Source organism: Bubalus bubalis, chromosome 9 (genome assembly GCF_019923935.1).
Source record: "Bubalus bubalis isolate 160015118507 breed Murrah chromosome 9, NDDB_SH_1, whole genome shotgun sequence".
Lineage (NCBI taxonomy): Eukaryota > Metazoa > Chordata > Mammalia > Artiodactyla > Bovidae > Bubalus > Bubalus bubalis.
The window spans coordinates 72,438,612-72,457,206 of NC_059165.1; the positions used below are offsets into that span (position 1 = coordinate 72,438,612).

An 18,595-nucleotide genomic window follows, 5' to 3' on the forward strand; every position below is an offset into this window, starting at 1 on the left:
CCATTAATTGTCTAGCTATGGTCATAGTAAATCAATTTTCCAGAACCTGAAAGCCCAAGCAAACTCTTTTGAAAGGGGGCTTGTTTAATACACATACTTAAAAGGCTTGACACAAAAACTTTGATATCTCCCCACCACCAACTACCCAAAGTATTAGAAAGGATGCAGTTAGCCTCCTGTATCCTAATAGTAGCACACATTAGTTGTTTCAAAGCATGAATACTGTGACATACAAAGTATTTATTGCTAATCCTCACGAGAGTTCAACAAGGCATATATTACTACCTTAGTTTTAGAGACGAAGAAACTCCAGTTGGAAATAGCAGGGACTGCATACTGACTCAAAATTATCCAAATTATGATTTTTATATAATAGTCTAAAAGTAGGAAATACAAATCTAAAAGAAACTATTTCCCCTTTTAGAATGGACTATAATAGCTAAAACACAGCATCAAGCAAATGAAACAAAAACATCATGTTCTTTATTAAAACATAACAAGGTTTGAAACTATAATCTTAAGCATTGATAATCACACATGAAAACCAAAATACAAACAAAACAAGAATGTTCAAAGCCTTATATTTGTCATTTTTAAGAAAAATAATTAATCTAGAGAGGGAGAAGAACATTTCATTTTGATGATCATTTTCTGCTTAAATTAGATAGACCCAAACATGACTGGTTGTGCCATTTTGTACTATCACATGTAAGTGACATGGCAAAAGTAAGCTGAAATCACTTCTCAAAAAAATTGAGTAGAAATATTTGGAAGGTTAGCCCTATCTTATCCCTGCCAAAAAAAAAAAAAAGCTTTCTGACAATTTTCTCACCAACTTATATTTCAAAAATTATATTTCTTCCTTTGGCTGATCCCATAAACCAACCCCCAGACTGATACTGGTCCATGACCTGTTAGGACCTGGGCCACACAGCAGAAAGTGAGCGACAGGTGAGTTAGCCCCCATGGCTAACATAAACCACCTGAGCTCTGCCTCCCATCGATCAGCGGTGGCATTAGATTCTCATAGGAGTGAGAACCCTACTGTGAACTGCGTGCTCCTTACAAGAGTCATCCCCAAACCATACCCTCCCCCTTGGCTTGTGGAAAAATTATGTTCCCTAAGAGTGGTCCCAGAAAGGCTGGGGATTCTTCCTTCTCTAACCTAAGAAGATACTCTGAGACGCTTTAAAAAAAAAGAAATACCTTATGCCTATATCCCTTCTCTTTCTGCTTCCCTCTTCTCCTAAGGACAGGTAGCTCTTCAAATTGATGTCTGCCTTCGAACATAACGATTGCTTTTCCAGCCACCCAGGCTCTCTCAGAAGGATCTCCAAAAGCCTCCACGTAGTACTGTCGATAGGGCCTGCGGTTAGAAACTAGATAAAAACAAAAACCACAATGTCATTACTTAAAAAAGAAAAAAAAAAAAAAAAAGACTACTCATCATCAAGGGAACAGCAACACAGCAGTTGCAAAGAAGCCTCTTGTCACTTAAAAGTAACATAAAAAACAACAAGCTAAAAACCTACAGAAAAAGAAACTTTAAGGTAGGTCAGATAGAAAGTAAAATTTCAATTTATGTGACAAGAAAATGGTTAAGATGTTAATGAAACAATATAATGTTTTGCTCTGGTGATATGCTATCTATTCCAAACCAGAAGTTTTATACCCTCATTACCAGAAATCACAAAGGGCATATAATAAGTTGCAGTATTGTAAAAATGACAATTACCAAGAACTAACCACTAAACAAACATAAAATATTATGCTAAAATATAAGGAGGAAGACATGTTTCAACATTATTGCACATATCATGTGCTAACACTTATGGCACAGCTACTTTGGACAAGCTGCTTTTCATGTATTCTTCACAATGAACTCTAAAAAACAAGTGGTATAACCTCCATTTTACAGACAATAATAAATTCAACGACTTCAGAGAGAACAAATTCAGAATGAAACACTGGATTTGCAGAGAAAGTGGGACTTGATAATTCAAACTACAGAAATTTCTGAAAAATAAAGAAAAGGAAATAAAAAAGTAAATAACTGTTATTAATAAATAAATAACTTAATAAATAAATTATAAATTAAAAACTGCTGGGGAAAAAAAATCCAGTTATTCTACAGTTTCTTCGCTGTCCAAAGTTATATGCATGCAATTATCAAAAATCAATACAAATCTCATCCAGAAAAGATTACAATCTAATTTACATAATATATGTACTTCTATACATTTATTTTCTTATCATTTTTCATACCAGTAAAAAAAAATAAGGTCACAAAAGAAATACAGCCAGGGCTACACAGGTGAAATGATTTGTCTCTATTTAAAAAAAGGAAATTGTTTTATATAAAAATTCACTTTAACCCACACTGAATTACAACCTGGTTAAATTTTGTTTTATTGTACATTTTATAAACAAGTTCTATTAAAAAAAAAAAAAAACCAATGAACTCCTTAGTCTCTATCTAGTAAACACTTCAACAGAAACCACCTATAAAGGAAGATTACATGTACACATACACACACACACAGATTCTTAAAGTCAATTTGAAAAGTCATTCTCCCAAAAACAAGTAAACTCAATTACTACAAACATTTATGATGTGCCAGCATACAGAGAACTGAAAGCACTTGCTACGCAGAGAACACCATAGAGAGGCAAAAACACTCACTGTTACAGACAATGGAAAGAATTCACTGCGGGACAGGTACGAGATACACAGTATAAAGAGAGTAAAACAGCATGCTAATTGATGTAACATGAACACTGTTTTTTTTAATCTTCAAGTACATTGCATACACTCAAATTTATCATTTGATGGCATGTATTGGCAATGGCATTTCTTAATATTAAGGTATAATTAGTTTCAAGTATGTAACATAATGATTTGATATTTATATCAATACAAAAATTTTTTTCTTGTGATAAGAACTTTTAAGATCTACTCTCTTAGCAAATTTCAAATATACAATGCAGTATCAACTACAGTTGCCACGTTGTATATTACATCCATGTGACTTATTTATTTTTTTTATAACTACTACTTTGACCCCCCTTTCACCCATTTTGCCATTCCTGACCCACCCAACCCTGGGCCTCTGACAGCGAGCAACATATTCTCAGGATCTATGAACTTGGTTTCGTTTTCTGGATTTTGGGTTTTTTAGATTCCACATATAAGGGAGTTCATACGGTATTTATATTTCTCTGATGTACTTCACTTAATACAATGCCTGCCAGGTACTTTCATGCTGATACAAATAGAAAGGGTGCTTTCTCTGGAATGGTTGAATAATATTAAACTGTGTATACATACCACATTTTCTTTATCTGTTCATCTACTGATGGACACTTAGGTTGTTAATATTCTTTTTTTTTTTTTTTTTTTAAGTAAAATCATTAATTGGAGGACAAATGGGACACCCAAGTAGAAAATTTTTAAAGGGAGAGAATTGAGGGAAGAATTCCTATAAGAGGGCCCAGAACCCTCAAAGACATAAATGAACAGAACAAATGAAACAGCTAGGAACAATAAGTAGCTCAGAACACTAAATCAAAAAGTTGAAGGAAAGGGAAACTACCTGAAGAGGTTGGATGCCATGTTAAGAGTCTGACCATTATCCCATTAGCACTGAACTACATTTAAACGGTGGAACTACAGGTTCAGTTCTGTACCTTAGAAAGATAAATCTCCTTGACCAATGAATATTACATTTAAGAGGAAACAAAAAGGAGACACAGGAGACCAGAAATTACCGCTGCTGCTGCTGCTAAGTCGCTTCAGTCGTGTCCGACTCTGTGCGACCCCATAGATGGCAGCCTACCAGCCTCCCCGTCCCTGGGATTCTCCAGGCAAGATCACTGGAGTGGGTTGCCATTTCCTTCTCCAATGCATGAAAGTGAAAGTGAAGATGCTCAGTCGTGTCCGACTCTCAGCAACCCCATGGACTGCAGCCCACCAGGCTCCTCCGCCCATGGGATTTTCCAGGCAAGAGTACTGGAGTGGGGTGCCACACCACTAGTGTATACTCAAGATGACCAGAACATAAACTAAGGTGGTTGCAGTGGGGGAAAACAAAATTCGAAAGATTTGTTTAAGAAAACAAATGAAAAGGACTAGATATTAATAAAAAGATAGGGAAGATAGCTGAACACCAATGTTCATAGAAGCATTATTCACAATAACCAAAATGAGAAAACAACCCTCATATCCACTGAAGGATGTAAAGATGAACAAAATGAGGCATATATATATAAATGAAAATCACTGAGCCTCACAAATGAATAACACAACAATGTGGATGAACCTTACAAACATTATGTTAAATAAAATAAGCCAGACACAAATGGACAAACACTGCATGATTCCACTTATATGAAGTACCTAGAATAGTCAAATTCATAAGAAAAAGTAGAATAGTATTTACCAGGGCTGAAAGTTTTGTTATATTAGTAGAGTTTTAGTTTAAGAATATGAAAAAGTGCTAGAGATGGACAGTGCAAATAATTTCACAAAAATGTGAATGTACTTAATGCCACTAAACTATAAACTTATAAAATGGATGAAATGATAAAATTCTGTTATATATGTACATTGTTTTACTTAAAACAAACAAACAAACTCAGGTAGCAATTGGTGCTAAGGATGTAGAGAGATGAGAATCAAAGAATTGCTGCTTTCAAACTGTGGTACTGGAAAAGACTCGAGAGTCCCTTGAACTGCAGGGAGATCAAACAAGTCAATCCTAAAGGAAATCAACCCTGAATATACACTGAAAGGACTGATGCTCAAGCTCCAATACCTTGGCCACCTGATGCAAAGAGCTGACTCACTTAAAAGACCCTGATGCTGGGAAAGATTGAAGGCAGGAGGAGAAGCGGGGACAGAGGATGAGATGGTTGGATGGCATCACAGACTCAATGGACATGAGTTTGAGCTGTGGGAGACAAACTCTGGGAGACAGTTAAGGACAGGGAAGCCTGGCATGCTGCTGCTGTTCATGGGGTCGGAAAGAGTCAGACATGACTTAGCAAATGAACAACAAAGAGCAATTTTTATAAAAGCAAATGGGGGTGGGGGGGGGCTCAAGAGGGAGGGGATGTATGTATAGTTAATAGCTGATTCACATTACTGTATAGCAGGAACTAACACGACATTGTAAAGCAATTATCCTCCAAATAAAAATTTTTTAAAAAGATACAAAAGATAAAATACAGGAAAAGAAACAATAAAAATTTGGCAAAGCTGAAAGTCAGATGGTGACAAGAGTTAAACCAAATGAATGAGAGGTCAGCCTTGAGAAAAGCTAAGAAGTAATCTGATTTACATTTACCCCTAGATTGCTTTGCAACGGGAACTCCAGAAGTGGAAGCACAGAAAAGCATAAAATATAGAAAAACATAAAAACAAGACTGGCTGAAAGTCTATTCAAGATGAAGTGAGAGTATTTCCAGGTCAAGATGAAGAATTGAGTAAGCACTTCTAAATTCACTCCATCTCCTAATCTCCACTAACACTACAATAAAGAGATGTTCAAGGATAGACTCATTAAGGACAGGAGAATAAGAGGGAACAAGCGAATAAATTATTAGCATGCAGGTATGTTACACAGTTTTGGAAGCTGGGAAAGACCTGGATAAGGATTATGTTAACTTACATAAGAGATACTAAAATCTATCAATCAACAGTGAGCATGGACTTCCCTGGTAGTCCAATGGTTAAGAATCTGCCTGCCAATGAAGGGGCCACAGGTTCAATCTCTGGTCTGGGAAGATTCCACATGCCATGGAGCAACTAAACCTGTCTCTAAAGCCGGTGTGCCCTAGAACTCATGCTCTGCAACAAGAGAAGCCACAGAAATGAGAAGCACCCACTCAAAACTAAAGAAAGCTCATGCACAGCAACAAAGACACAGCACATCAATTAATTAATTTTAAAAAAGGAAATTTCTTTTAAAAAAACAAAAAGTGAGCAAATCCAAGAACCAACTACATCAACACTCATGTGTGCTCTACCCCATGAAGTAGAGCAAAACAACAAAAATTCAACCAAAAAAAAAAAAAAAAAAAAAAATTAGTTCAATGCAGAAAAGTCAACATGTGAATAAGACTTACAGGAAAATAAAGGAAGGAAACAATCAATGAAAAAATTCAAGAAAATGTTCCAGAACTAAAGAAAACTAACCTTGTAGATCAAAAGGGGCCTACTAAGTACCCATTACAAAGAATGAAAACAGACTCACAGCAAGGTATAGTCTATGAACTATCAGAACAGAAGAGACTACAAGCTTTCAGAGTAAAGGACAAAAATCACATACAAAAGATCATAAATCAAAACAATCTCAGATTTAATAGAAAACTCTGGAAGCTAAAAGACAATGGAACAATGCCTTCAAAGAATTGTGAGCAAAAATTATTTCCAGCCTAGTTATTTTATACAGCTCAACTACCAAACAAGTACAGGAAAAGAACAGAAATATGTCCAGATCTCAAAGGTCTCAAAAAACTTTACCTTCGTGCTTTCTTTACAGGAAACTACTTAAGGGCTTACTATGTATTTTATATAATAGTAAGCAAATCAAAAACAAGGAAGAGATGAAATTTGACACAAGAGTATTGAGGGCAATCTCCAAGATGATAGCTCTTCACCAGGCACAGAAGGTAACTCATGTCGACTGAAGGGACAGAAAAAGTTCCAGGTGGTATTTCCTCAAGATGATGAAAAATAACAAATTACTGATGCATCAGTTCATATGGAGAACAGAAACTAGGAGAGACTGACTACCAACAATAAATACATAGAATACTAAGAATTCTTTCCCTTACCAACACACACATACACACACACACTTCAGCCACAACTGTACCATCAAAAAAGATTACCAGTGATCTCCAGCTCCTTATACCTAATGGACTTTTTATCTCATCTCTAGGCACCCTTCAACCAAACTAACCACACTTGCTTTATAAAACAAATCTAGTCACCAATACCATATGCTTCTGGTGTTTCCCTTTTATCTCTGATTTTTTTTCTATCTCTTTTGCACACTCAGTCTCCTCCACACAGACCTCAAATGCTGGCTTCCTCAGAGCCACCTTTTTTCCTCACCATATTATCTTCTCCCAAGGCCAACTCATCCATGCTTTCCTCATGGCTTCAAATAATATTAACAAGAAGATGTCATCTTCAAGTTGTAGATGTTCCAGTGCTCTCAGGAAATGGCAACATTTTTACATGCTGGTATAGCTAAAAACTTGGGGACCATCCTGAGATACAGAAACCTTAGCCTTCATTCTCCCTCACTTCCCATTATCCATCTATTAACAAATCATACACATTTTACTTCCTAAGTAGTCTTCATTTCCTCTTCACCACTATAATCTTGACATAATCACTGTGAAAACCCATTTAATCATCTCCTCCGATTTATCTGTGCCCCCTCCAAATCATTTTCCACACTGCACTAAGTGAACTTGAAAATATATAGATCAGATCACATCTCCCTCTGCTCACAGCATGTTAATGGTACTGTTCTTAGGAAAAAATACAAAATATTAATGAAGTCTACAAAATGCTACATGATCTGAATCACATCTATTTCTCCAGCCTCATGCTGTACCACATTCCATAACTCTATGGGCTGCAGCCCTCACAGGAGCAGAACATATACTACTTTCTGTGCTTGGAACCTTCTTTTCTACTTGCCCTATCACATCTCAGATCAAACATAACTTTACAGCAACACTGGCCCCGACAACCCTGCACCACTGGCCCTGACTACCCCTGCTCCAAAAGTTCAGGTTAGGTACCTTCACATCATCACCAACATCACTTCACATCATAGTATTTTTCCTTGAACACACCTCTCTGTTAAGTAATTAGTTATTTCGTCTATTTGGTGGTGCCTTCTCTTTTCAACTGGACTCTAATTATACATAAGGGCAAGCAAAATGCGTTGCCGATGACTAGATCCCAATACCTAGCACAGTACTTCTAGAACACACTGATTACTTGTTGAACAAATGGCATCGACCCAACTAGTGCACATAAAGGACACCACAATGAGTAAGAAACCAGCAATCTCACAGGCACAGAAGGCCAGAGGGACTAAAAGAATTTTCTACAGAAGAACTTAAATGTCCAAGGAGGTCACAAAGTTAGGTATCATTTTCTTTAAACAGTGAGCTATAAAAGTATTTGGGTACTTCAATACTAGTATTCAAAATATAAAATAAAATCCAGCATACCACTTGTGGTAAATCATCCTACAGATAAATAAGCATTAAATACAGTTATTGTTTATAACAGTTTTGTATGCACACAAACACGTGTGTATGTATATGTATAATATTTTCAACCCAAGATTAAAAACAACCTAAACATCCATCAACAGAGAATGGTTATAATCTCCAAGAAGTCAAACAGGTGAAAAAACTGTACCTACAATATGCTACTTTTATGTTAAATAAAAGGAGGATAGGAAGATGAGAATACATAGTTGTATTTACATAAAGCAAGTTTAGAAAGAAACATTAATAACAATTGGCTACTCTCTGAAAAGAGGTAAAGAATCGGACAGATCAGAGATTTTTTTTTTAAACCTTGTGCATATGTTAGTGAAAAAGGTGCAAGTGAAAATCTCTCAGTAGTGTGTGACTCTTTGCAACCCCATGGACTATACAGTCCAGGGAATTCTCCAGCCAGAATACTGGAGTGGGTAGCCGTTCCCTTCTCCAAGGACTCTTCCCAGCCCAGGGATCAAACCCAAGTCTCCCGCATTGCAGGCTGATTCTTTACCAGCTGAGCAACCAGGGAAGCCCCATATGTGTTAGTAACTTAGTCAAAAACCAAAATATATACATTAAAACTACAATAAAATCACAGAATATCTTAATAGGAAACAGGGAGAAGTTAAGACATTAAGATACAAACAGCATAATCAAGTAACAAACAACAGTAACTGAAGAAAATATTTTAAATCAAGATTTTAAAATTCAAGATAATTTATAAGCATTCTTTGTAATTATTTCAGCTTTAAAACTAACAAATGACACAAATCTGAAGACTGAAGTAGAAAAACATAAATATACTGAAAAATGATTCTGAATAATATAAACTTTACACAATAAAGCCTAACATTTTTCTGGCATCTACAGATAGACTAAATGAGAATTTTTAAAATCATAGAGTAAAATAAAACAAACCTTTTTAAAAGAAATCCAAAAGAGGTTAAAATACATAACTATGCACTACTGAACTGATCAAAAGTAAATATAAATTGTTACTAAAGGCAACTGCAAGTTTGTAATTCCACACTATATATATATAATCAGCTGCAAGTTTTACCTTTCATTTTTGAGTGTGTATTAATCAACGGATCAGAACAAATCCTGCAGGGCCACCATGGGCGTCTCTTGAATTTTGCCCAGATGAGATCTCCAACTTCATACTTCAGTGGCGTAGCCTTTTTCTTGGGATGACACTTTAGACAGACAAAACATGGAGCATCAATAAAAATCAACAGTTTTTAAAACAAGTGTTTAAAACATTACCTTCCCACATGCCTTCTGAGACAAAATGACCTAAAGAATACTAAATGAAAACACTCCACCTTAACAACAATTACAAAATAAGTAGAACTAAATTATTTTGTCTTAACTGTTTATAACATATTCCAGTTGTTGTAGCTCTCAATTTATATTTGCTTGACATAAGCAATCTACCTGCATTCTAGGAAAATAAGTATTTTAAATTCTAAAAAACTAAAAACTGAGTAACAGAGAAACAGAATCATCCCAAGGAAAAGATATCTTTGCCTTAGTCCTTGGATCACAATACAACACAGGGTGGAAGCAGGGAGCCCAAGAAAAATGTTAACAATATCAAGAGACTCTGATCCCATTACAGTGTTACATGCCAACTACATCTCAATAAAACTGGAGGGTGGGGAGGATACTGTGGTCCCTTGGGCAGGTGATATTCTCTTCTCAAACATAGACATTTCTGTTAATTAATTAACAATAAAGGGCGAGTGGTTAAGAATTCTCCAGTCATTGCAGGGCATATGGGTTCAATCCCCAGTCCAGAAAAATCCCACAAGCCAAGGAGCAACTAAGCCCATGTAACAGAACTACTGAGCCCAAGTACCACAACTACTGAAACTCACATGCCTACAGCCTGTGCTCTGCAGCAAGAGATGCCACTGCAATGAGAAGCCTATGCAAAGCAAAGGAAGAGCTGCTCCTGCTCACTGCAATTAGAGAAAGCCCAAACTGGAAAATTCTTAAAGAGATGTGAATACCAAACCACCTTACCTGCCTCCTACGAAATATGTATGTAGGTCAAGAAACAATAGTTAGAACCAGACATGGAACAACAGGAGTATGTCAAGACTGCATAATGTCACCCTGTTTATTTAACTTACATGCAGAGTACACCATGTAAAATGCTGGGCTGGATGAAGCTCAAGTTGGAATCAAGATTGCCAGGAAAAATATCAACAACATCAGATATGCAGATGATATCATTTTAATGGCAGAAAGCAAAGAGGAACTTAAAAAGGCTCTTGATGAAGAAGAAAGAGTGAAAAAGGTGGCTTAAAACTCAACATTCAAAGAAGATCATGGTATCAGGTCCCATCACTTCATGGCCAATAAGTGGGAAAAAAATGGAAACACTGACAGATTTTAGTTTCTTGGGCTCCAAAATCACCGTGGATGGTGACTACAGCCATGAAATTAAAAGATGCTTGTGGCTTGGAAGAAAAGCTATGACAAACCTGCTAACTGCTAAGTCACTTCAGTTGTGTCCGACTCTGTGCAACCCCATAGACGGCAGCCCACCAGGCTCCCCCGTCCCTGGGATTCTCCAGGCAAGAATACTGGAGTGGGTTGCCATTTCCTTCTCTAATGCATGAAAGTGAAAAGTGAAAGTGAAGTCGCTCAGTCGTGTCCAACTCTTAGCAACCCCATGGACCGCGGCCTACCAGGCTCCTCCGTCCATGGGATTTTCCAGACAAGAGTACTGGAGTGGGTTGTCATTGCCTTCTCCGATGACAAACCTAGACAACGTATTAAAAAGAGACATCACTTTGCCAACAAAGGTCTGTATAGTCAAAGCTATGGTGTCTCCTGTAGTCATGTACAGATATGAGAGTTGGACCATAAAGAAGGCTGAACACCAAAAAAAAAAAAAAACAAAAAAACAATGCTTTCAAATTGTGGTGCTTGAGAAGACTCTTGAGTCCCCTGGACTGCAAAGAGATCAAACCAATCAACTCTAAAGGAAATCAACCTTGAATATTCACTGGAAGGACAGATGCTGAAGCTCCAATACTTTGGCCATCTGATGCAAAGAACCAACTCACTGGAAAAGCCCTTAATCTTTCCCAGCATCAAGGTCTTTTCCAATGAGTCAGGAGGATAAGGGATCGAAAAAGGATAAGATGGTTGGATGGCATCACTGACTCAATGCACATGAGTTTGAGCAAACTCTGGGAGACAGTGAAAGACAGGGATGCCTGGAGTGCTACAGTTCATGGGGTCACAAAGAACTCAAGACACAACTTGGTGAATGAACAACAACAACGTCTTTAACATCCCATCAACAGTACAGGTCTCCTGCCCTGAGAGAAAGATGACTTTGTGTTTAATAGGACTGAGCTTCCCACCTGATAAACCACACAAAGTAGTGGCACATATGCCAAACTGTTTCTAGGTAGCTAAAAATAGCACCTAAGGTACTTGGACAAATGATCTATACATTTACTCCAAGAAGGCAAACAAACAATATGACTTTCCATAAATTCCAAGTCTCAAAAGAGGCTTGATGAGTTCCTGTTTCAGACCGGATTGTCCCTGCTTACTGCCTACAGAAGTACCCACCTGAAATATATTGAGTGTTCAATAAAGAATATGCTGAATAGGGTCTTCCCTGGTGGTCCAATAACTAAGACTCTCACTCTCAATGCAAGGGGCCTGAGTCTGACCTCTGGTAAGGGAACTAGATCTCATGTGCTACAACTAAGAGTTCAGATGCTGCAACTAAGACCCAGCACAACCAAATAAATAAATAGGAATTAAATGAAATATTTGTGAATGAAATGAGTGAAATCATTCAAATAAAATAATGATCAGTAATATCTGGGGCTCAAGGATACCAAAGTACTAGGCTCAATTCCATGATTTGTAAGTTACCATTCAACTTTAAGACTGCATTCAGAGAAAGGTAATTCTCACAGAATACACTTACTAAAAATAGTCTCAGGCATCCCTGGTGGCTCAGTGGCAAAGAATCCACCTGCCAAGGCAGGAGACATGCATTCAATACTTGGTCCAGGAAGATCCCACATGAGAAGGAACAACTGAAGCCTGTGCACCACAACTACTGGGCCTGTGCTCCAGAGCTCAGGAGCCTTGACTACTGAGCCCATGTGTCACAACTACTGAAGCCCACTCATCAAGCCTGTGTTTTGCAACAAGAGAAGCCACCACAATGAGAAGCCCACACACTTCAACTACAGAGTAGCTCCTGCTCACCACAACTAGAGAAAAGTCTGCACAGCAATCAAAACCCAGCACAGCCAAAATAGTTAAAAATAATACTAATGCCTAGTGTGTCTGTCAGATAGTAGGTGCTTAATAAATTTTTTAAAAACAGTGTCATTAGTTCTTCATGTATATACAGTTACTAGGAACACAGAAGCTACAATGTTTTTTTAAAAAAACTTTTTCAAAAGCACCATGCAAAGGCGCCATTTTTGCCTATTATCATTCTGTAAGTTATCAGGGGGGGAAAAAAATTACTTCAAAGCTAGCAATGGCTTCAAAACTTTAAAACCATGATACCAAGATGGGACAGAAAAACAAATCTGGTCTTTCTTGCTGGTCCCATGGTTAAGAACGCACCTGTGAATGCAGGGGACATAGGTTTGGTCTCTCTAGGCCAGGAAGATTCCACATGCCGTGAAGCAACTAAGTCTGCGAGCCCCAACTACTGAGCCAGAGCCCAGAGTACCACAACTCATAAAGCCCACAGGCCATAACTACTGAAGCTTGTACACCAAGAGCCTGTGCTCCACAACAAGAGAAGCCACCACGAGAAACCCATGCATCATAATGAAGAGCAGCCCCTGCTCACAAATCCCACATGCTGCAACTAAAGATCCCACATACTGCAAATAAGATCCCACACAGCCAAATTAATGTTTAAAAGGAAGACAGAAGATCTAGACAGATATTTCTCCAAAGAAGATATACAGCAGGCCAACAGGCACATGAAAAAATGCTCAACACTGCTAGTTATTAGAGGAATGCAAATCAAATATGCAAAGCTATAACAAAGTACCACCTAATGCTGATCAGAATGGCCATCATTGAAAAAATATATATATCTACAAATAATAAATGCTGGAGAGGTGTGCAGAAAAGTGAAAACTGGAAAACACTACAGAGGTTTCTCAAAAACTAAAAGTAGAGCTGCCATATGATCCAACAATCCACCTCCTGGGCGTTATCCAGAGAAAATTCCAATTGGAAAGATATATGCACCTCATGTTCACAGCAGCACTATTTACAATAACCAAGACATGAAAGCAACCTGAATGTCCATCAACAGATGAATGGATAAAGATGCAGTATTCATATACAATGGAATTCTGAAAGTGAAAGTGTTAGTTGCTCAGTTGTGTCCGACTCCTTGCGACCCCATGGACAGTAGCTCGTCAGGGTCCTCTGTCCATGGGATTTCCCAGGCAAGAGTACTTGAGTGGGTAGCTATTCCCTTCTCTAAGGGATCTTCCCAATGCAGGGACTGAAGCCAAGTCTCCCAAATTGCAGGCAGATTGGCAGATTCTTTACCATCTGAGACATCACGGAAGCACAATAGAATTTCTACACAGTCATAAAAAGGATGAAGTAATGCTCTTTGCTGGAACATGGATAGAACTAGAGACTTTAACACTAAGTGAAGTAAACTGGACTAAGAGAGACAAACAACATATGATATCACTTATATATGGAATCTAAAATGTTACAAATGAACTTATTTACAAAACAGAATCAGACTTAACAGAGTATGAATTTATGGTTACTAGAGGGGAAAAGGAGTACGTCAAGGTTATATATTGTCACCCTGCTTATTTAACTTATATGCAGAGTACATCATGAGAAACGCTGGGCTGGAAGAAGCACAAGCTGGAATCAAGATTGCCGGGAGAAATATCAATAACCTCAGATATGCAGATGACATCACCTTTATGGCAGAAAGTGAAGGAGAACTAAAAAGCCTCTTGATGAAAGTGAAAGTGGAGAGTGAAAAAGTGGGCTTAAAGCTCAACATTCAGAAAACGAAGATCATGGCATCTGGTCCCATCACTTCATGGGAAATAGATGGAGAAACTGTGGAAACAGTGTCAGACTTTATTTTTGGGGGCTCCAAAATTACTGCAGATGGTGACTGCAGCCATGAAATTAAAAGACGCTTACTCCTTGGAAGAAAAGTTATGACCAACCTAGACAGCATATTGAAAAGCAGAGCTATTACTTTGCCAACAAAGGTCCGTCTAGTCAAGGCTATGGTTTTTCCTGTGGTCAGGACTAAGGAATGTGAGAGTTGGACTGTGAAGAAAGCTGAGCGCCGAAGAATTGATGCTTTTGAACTGTGGTGTTGGAGAAGACTCTTGAGAGTCCCCTGGACTGCAAGGAAATCCAACCAGTCCATTCTGAAGTAGATCAGCCCTGGGATTTCTTTGGAAGGAATGATGCTAAAGCTGAAACTCCAGTACTTTGGCCACCTCATGGGAAGAGCTGACTCATTGGAAAAGACTCTGATGCTGGGAGGGATTGGGGGCAGGAGAAGAAGGGGATGACAGAGGATGAGATGGCTGGATGGCATCACTGACTCGATGAACTTGAGTCTGAGTGAACTCCGGGAGTTGGTGATGGACAGGGAGGCCTGGTGTGCTGCGATTCATGGGGTTGCAAAGAGTTGGACACGACTGAGCGACTGAACTGAACTGAAAGGGGGAAAGGGGGGTTGATAAATTAGAGCGTTTGGGATTAGCAAATACAAACTACTATATATAAAACGTAGATAAACAAGGTTCCAGTATAAAGCAAAGGGAACTATATCCAATACATTATAACAAACTAAAATGGAAAAGAATCTGAAAGGAGAATGAGTATAACTGAATCACTTTGCTTTACGCCAGAAACTAATGCAATATTGTAAATCAAATGTACTTCAATTTTTTTAAAAAGTTAACAACCAACAAGAGGCCTATTAAACAAATTATGCAGAAAACAATGAAATACGCAAAGTGCAGATGAAGTTAAGGGATACTGAAAGTGTAATACAAGCCTTACATAAGTTATATCAACTATTTAGAAATTATGCCTGAACTACAATGATGAAAAAAAAAAGTCGCTGAGAAACACAAAAAATAGTTTCATTAAACTAAAGGTATCATGGGTGAAGATTTTCATAAACTTGAAACATTAATTTTCTCCTTATTATTTAATTCATTTACCAGGACAACCAAGAAAAAAAAAACAATATGATAACCTACTGGGAAAAAATGCCTATACAAATACATATTAGTAAAGAACAACAACATCCAAATACTAGTGATCTTTTTAAATAAAAAAAAAAAATTGTTTTTAGTTATTTTGGGTTAGCTGCAATATCTCCATCACAGCACATGATCTTAGCCCATCCAAGAAATATGGGATCTTAGTTCCCAGACTGGGATGGCACATGATTCCCCTGAATTGGAAGGCAGATTCTTAACCACTGGACTGTCAGGGAAATCCCTATAAGTGACCTCAATATATAAAAAATTAGAAACGGGCAAGAATTTCAGACCAAAAACAGGCTTCCAAGCATGAAAATAGAGAAAATAAAGACAAAGGAAAATTAAAGGGGGAAAGGGATATGACTCCTCAGGTGCTTAAAAATACCACCTCAGATAGAAAGACTCTGGAACAACTCCTTGTAAAAGCCCATAATTCAACTAAAAACCTACATACAAAGCAAAACAAGAAACACAAACATGAATTCCTGACTCCAAAATTCCTGGACAAGAGCAGCAAAGACTAGAGTGAAGGAGTGTCATCTAAGCTGAGAATGGAGGACACGCATTATTTCAGAACAGCTCAAGTGGCTCAACGGTAAAGAATCTGTCTACTAAGCAGCAGTCATGGGTTTGATCCCTGGGTCGGGAAGATCCCCTGAAGAAGGAAATGGCAACCCACTCCAGTATTCTTCCCTGGGAAATCCCATGGAAAAGGAGCCTAGCAGCTATAGTCCATGGATTCTCAAAGAGTTGGACACAACTTTAGTGGCTAAACAAAAACCTAAAATATAAGGAAGTGATGTGAAGGCACAGGGAGAATGCTCTCTACAAACCAAGGTTCGACAGAGGCCACCAGACATTAAGAAAGGCATGGGACAGATTCTCACCGCCCTCAGAAGGAACCACCCCTTACCAATAACTACTGGACTTCTAAACTCCAAAACTTTCACTTTCCCTTGAATTTCCATCAAGAGGTCCAAACCAGACCTATAATGGTTTTCTAAGATGAAACAAGCTCAGGTGGTACAGGCAAAGTTGTGTTCTACCTGAATGCTACCCCAGAGTAGATAACCCTTAGATACCAGATTCTTCCCAGGCATACGAAGTAAACTATACATCAACCAAATCATACTACAACAGTATCTTTCTTCCCTTTAATTAATAAAAATTTTGTAGTAAGGATAACTTGGCCTCTCTGGTGACTCAGTGGTAAAGAATCCGCCTGCCAATGCAGGGGACAAGGATTTGATCCCCAATCCAGGAAAATCCCACATGGTGAGGAGAAACTAAGCCTGTTCACCACAACTATTGAGCCTGTGCTCTAGAGCCCAGGAGCCACAACTACAGAAGCCCCCGGGCTGCAACTATGGAAGCCTGTTTTCCCTAGAGCCTGTGCTCTGCAACGTGAGGGGTACTGCAGTGAGAAGCCAGCAAGCTACAACTGGAAAGTAGCCCCCACTTCCACAGCTAGAGAAAAGTCCACACAGCAACGAAGACCCAGCACAGCCAAAAGTAAATTAATTAAAAAATAAAATAAAAACTTAACTGAGATTATCCTCTTAACAAATTTAAAATATACAACCCATTAGTATTGTATATTGGTATATCAAACAATATCTTCTAAAATAACTTTTTAAGAATGTACAGTGAGGACTTCCTTGCTAGTCCAGTGTGCTTAACCTGCCAAAATAAAGGACACTGGCTTGAACCCTGGTCCAGGAACTAAGATTGCACCTGCCTCAGGGCAACCAAGCCTGTGCACCACAACTACTGAGCCTGCGCACTCTAGAGCCCAAGCTCCGCAACAAGAGAAGCCACTGCGGTGAGAAGTCCATGCACCGCAAACTAGAGAAGAGCCCCACTTGCCACAATTAGAGAAATAAACAAGAATGTACAGGGATATAGGTCTTAATGTGGGGGGAAACTAATACTGTCATGACAATTATCAGAGGACTCAGTTGTCATTTTAGGTAACAATAACTGCATAAAATTAAACTCACATTAGAAGACAATAGCAATGTGTAAGACAAAATGCATCTCTTTAGATGCTTGATTATTTGATATCTAAAAACTGATTTCAGAGAAGGCAATGGCACCCCACTCCAGTACTCTTGCCTGAAAAATCCCATGGACGGAGGAGCCTGGTAGGCAGCATTCCATGGGGTCGCACAGAGTCGGACATGACTGAGCAACTTCACTTTCACTTTTCACTTTCATGCATTGGAGAAGGAAATGGCAACCCACTCGTGTTCTTGACTGGAGAATCCCAGGGATGGGGGAGCCTGGTGGGCTGCTGTCTATGGGGTTGCACAGAGTTGGACACGACTAAAGTGACTTAGCAGCAGTTCAAACCATCCATTTTGAGAACAACTTCAACTCAAACAGACTATACATACATAATCCTCTGGTTTATAAACAAGTAAAAATCATATTCCAAAGACCTGTTAGCAGTCTCCTACTGCTTCTACCAGGTTTCCCTGGTGGTTAAGTGGTAATGAATCCACCTACCAATGCAGGAGACATGGGTTTCAATCCCTGTCAGGAAGATCCCCTAGAGAAAGAAATGGTAATACACTCCAGTATTCTTGACTGGGAAATCCATGGACAGAGGAGCCTGATGTGCTAGAGTCCAAGAGGCTCTAAAAAGTCAGACAAGATTTAGCAACTAAACAGTAACAACAACTGCTTTTATCAATTCCAAAAGGAGAAAAAAATATGTTTAGTAACTTATTTAAAATACCAAGTTTTGGGACTTCCCTGGAGGTCCAGTGGTTAAAATTCTGTGTTTCCACTGCAAGGGGCAAGGGTTCAATCCCTGAAAACTAAAATCCCGCATGACTCAGGGCACAATCCAAAAAAAGCTAAAAAAATATTACAAAATACCAAATTTTAAGTATTATTCTAAAGAATTACATTATACAGGGCTATCTAAATTTTCCTTTGAATTTCAACTTTTTCCTACCCATCCCTTTATTCTTATGCTAAAAGTAGGTAGTTTCAGTATTTTACAA

At 38.3% G+C, this 18,595-nt stretch overlaps 1 protein-coding gene across 12 annotated transcripts in view; it reads right to left on the reverse strand.

The window, feature by feature from the left end:
- The window catches only part of NSD1 (nuclear receptor binding SET domain protein 1), a 154,026-nt gene that overhangs the window by 78,603 nt on the left and 56,828 nt on the right, over positions 1 to 18,595 (reverse strand). For all 12 annotated transcript variants that reach the window (XM_044947771.1, XM_044947773.1, XM_044947770.1 and 9 more), the window contains 2 exons: positions 9,359 to 9,494; positions 1,207 to 1,379 (listed from right to left, as the gene is read on the reverse strand). In XM_044947771.1, the coding sequence (XP_044803706.1) occupies positions 1,207 to 1,379; positions 9,359 to 9,494 (309 nt within the window). The remainder of the gene's footprint in view (positions 1 to 1,206; positions 1,380 to 9,358; positions 9,495 to 18,595) is intronic.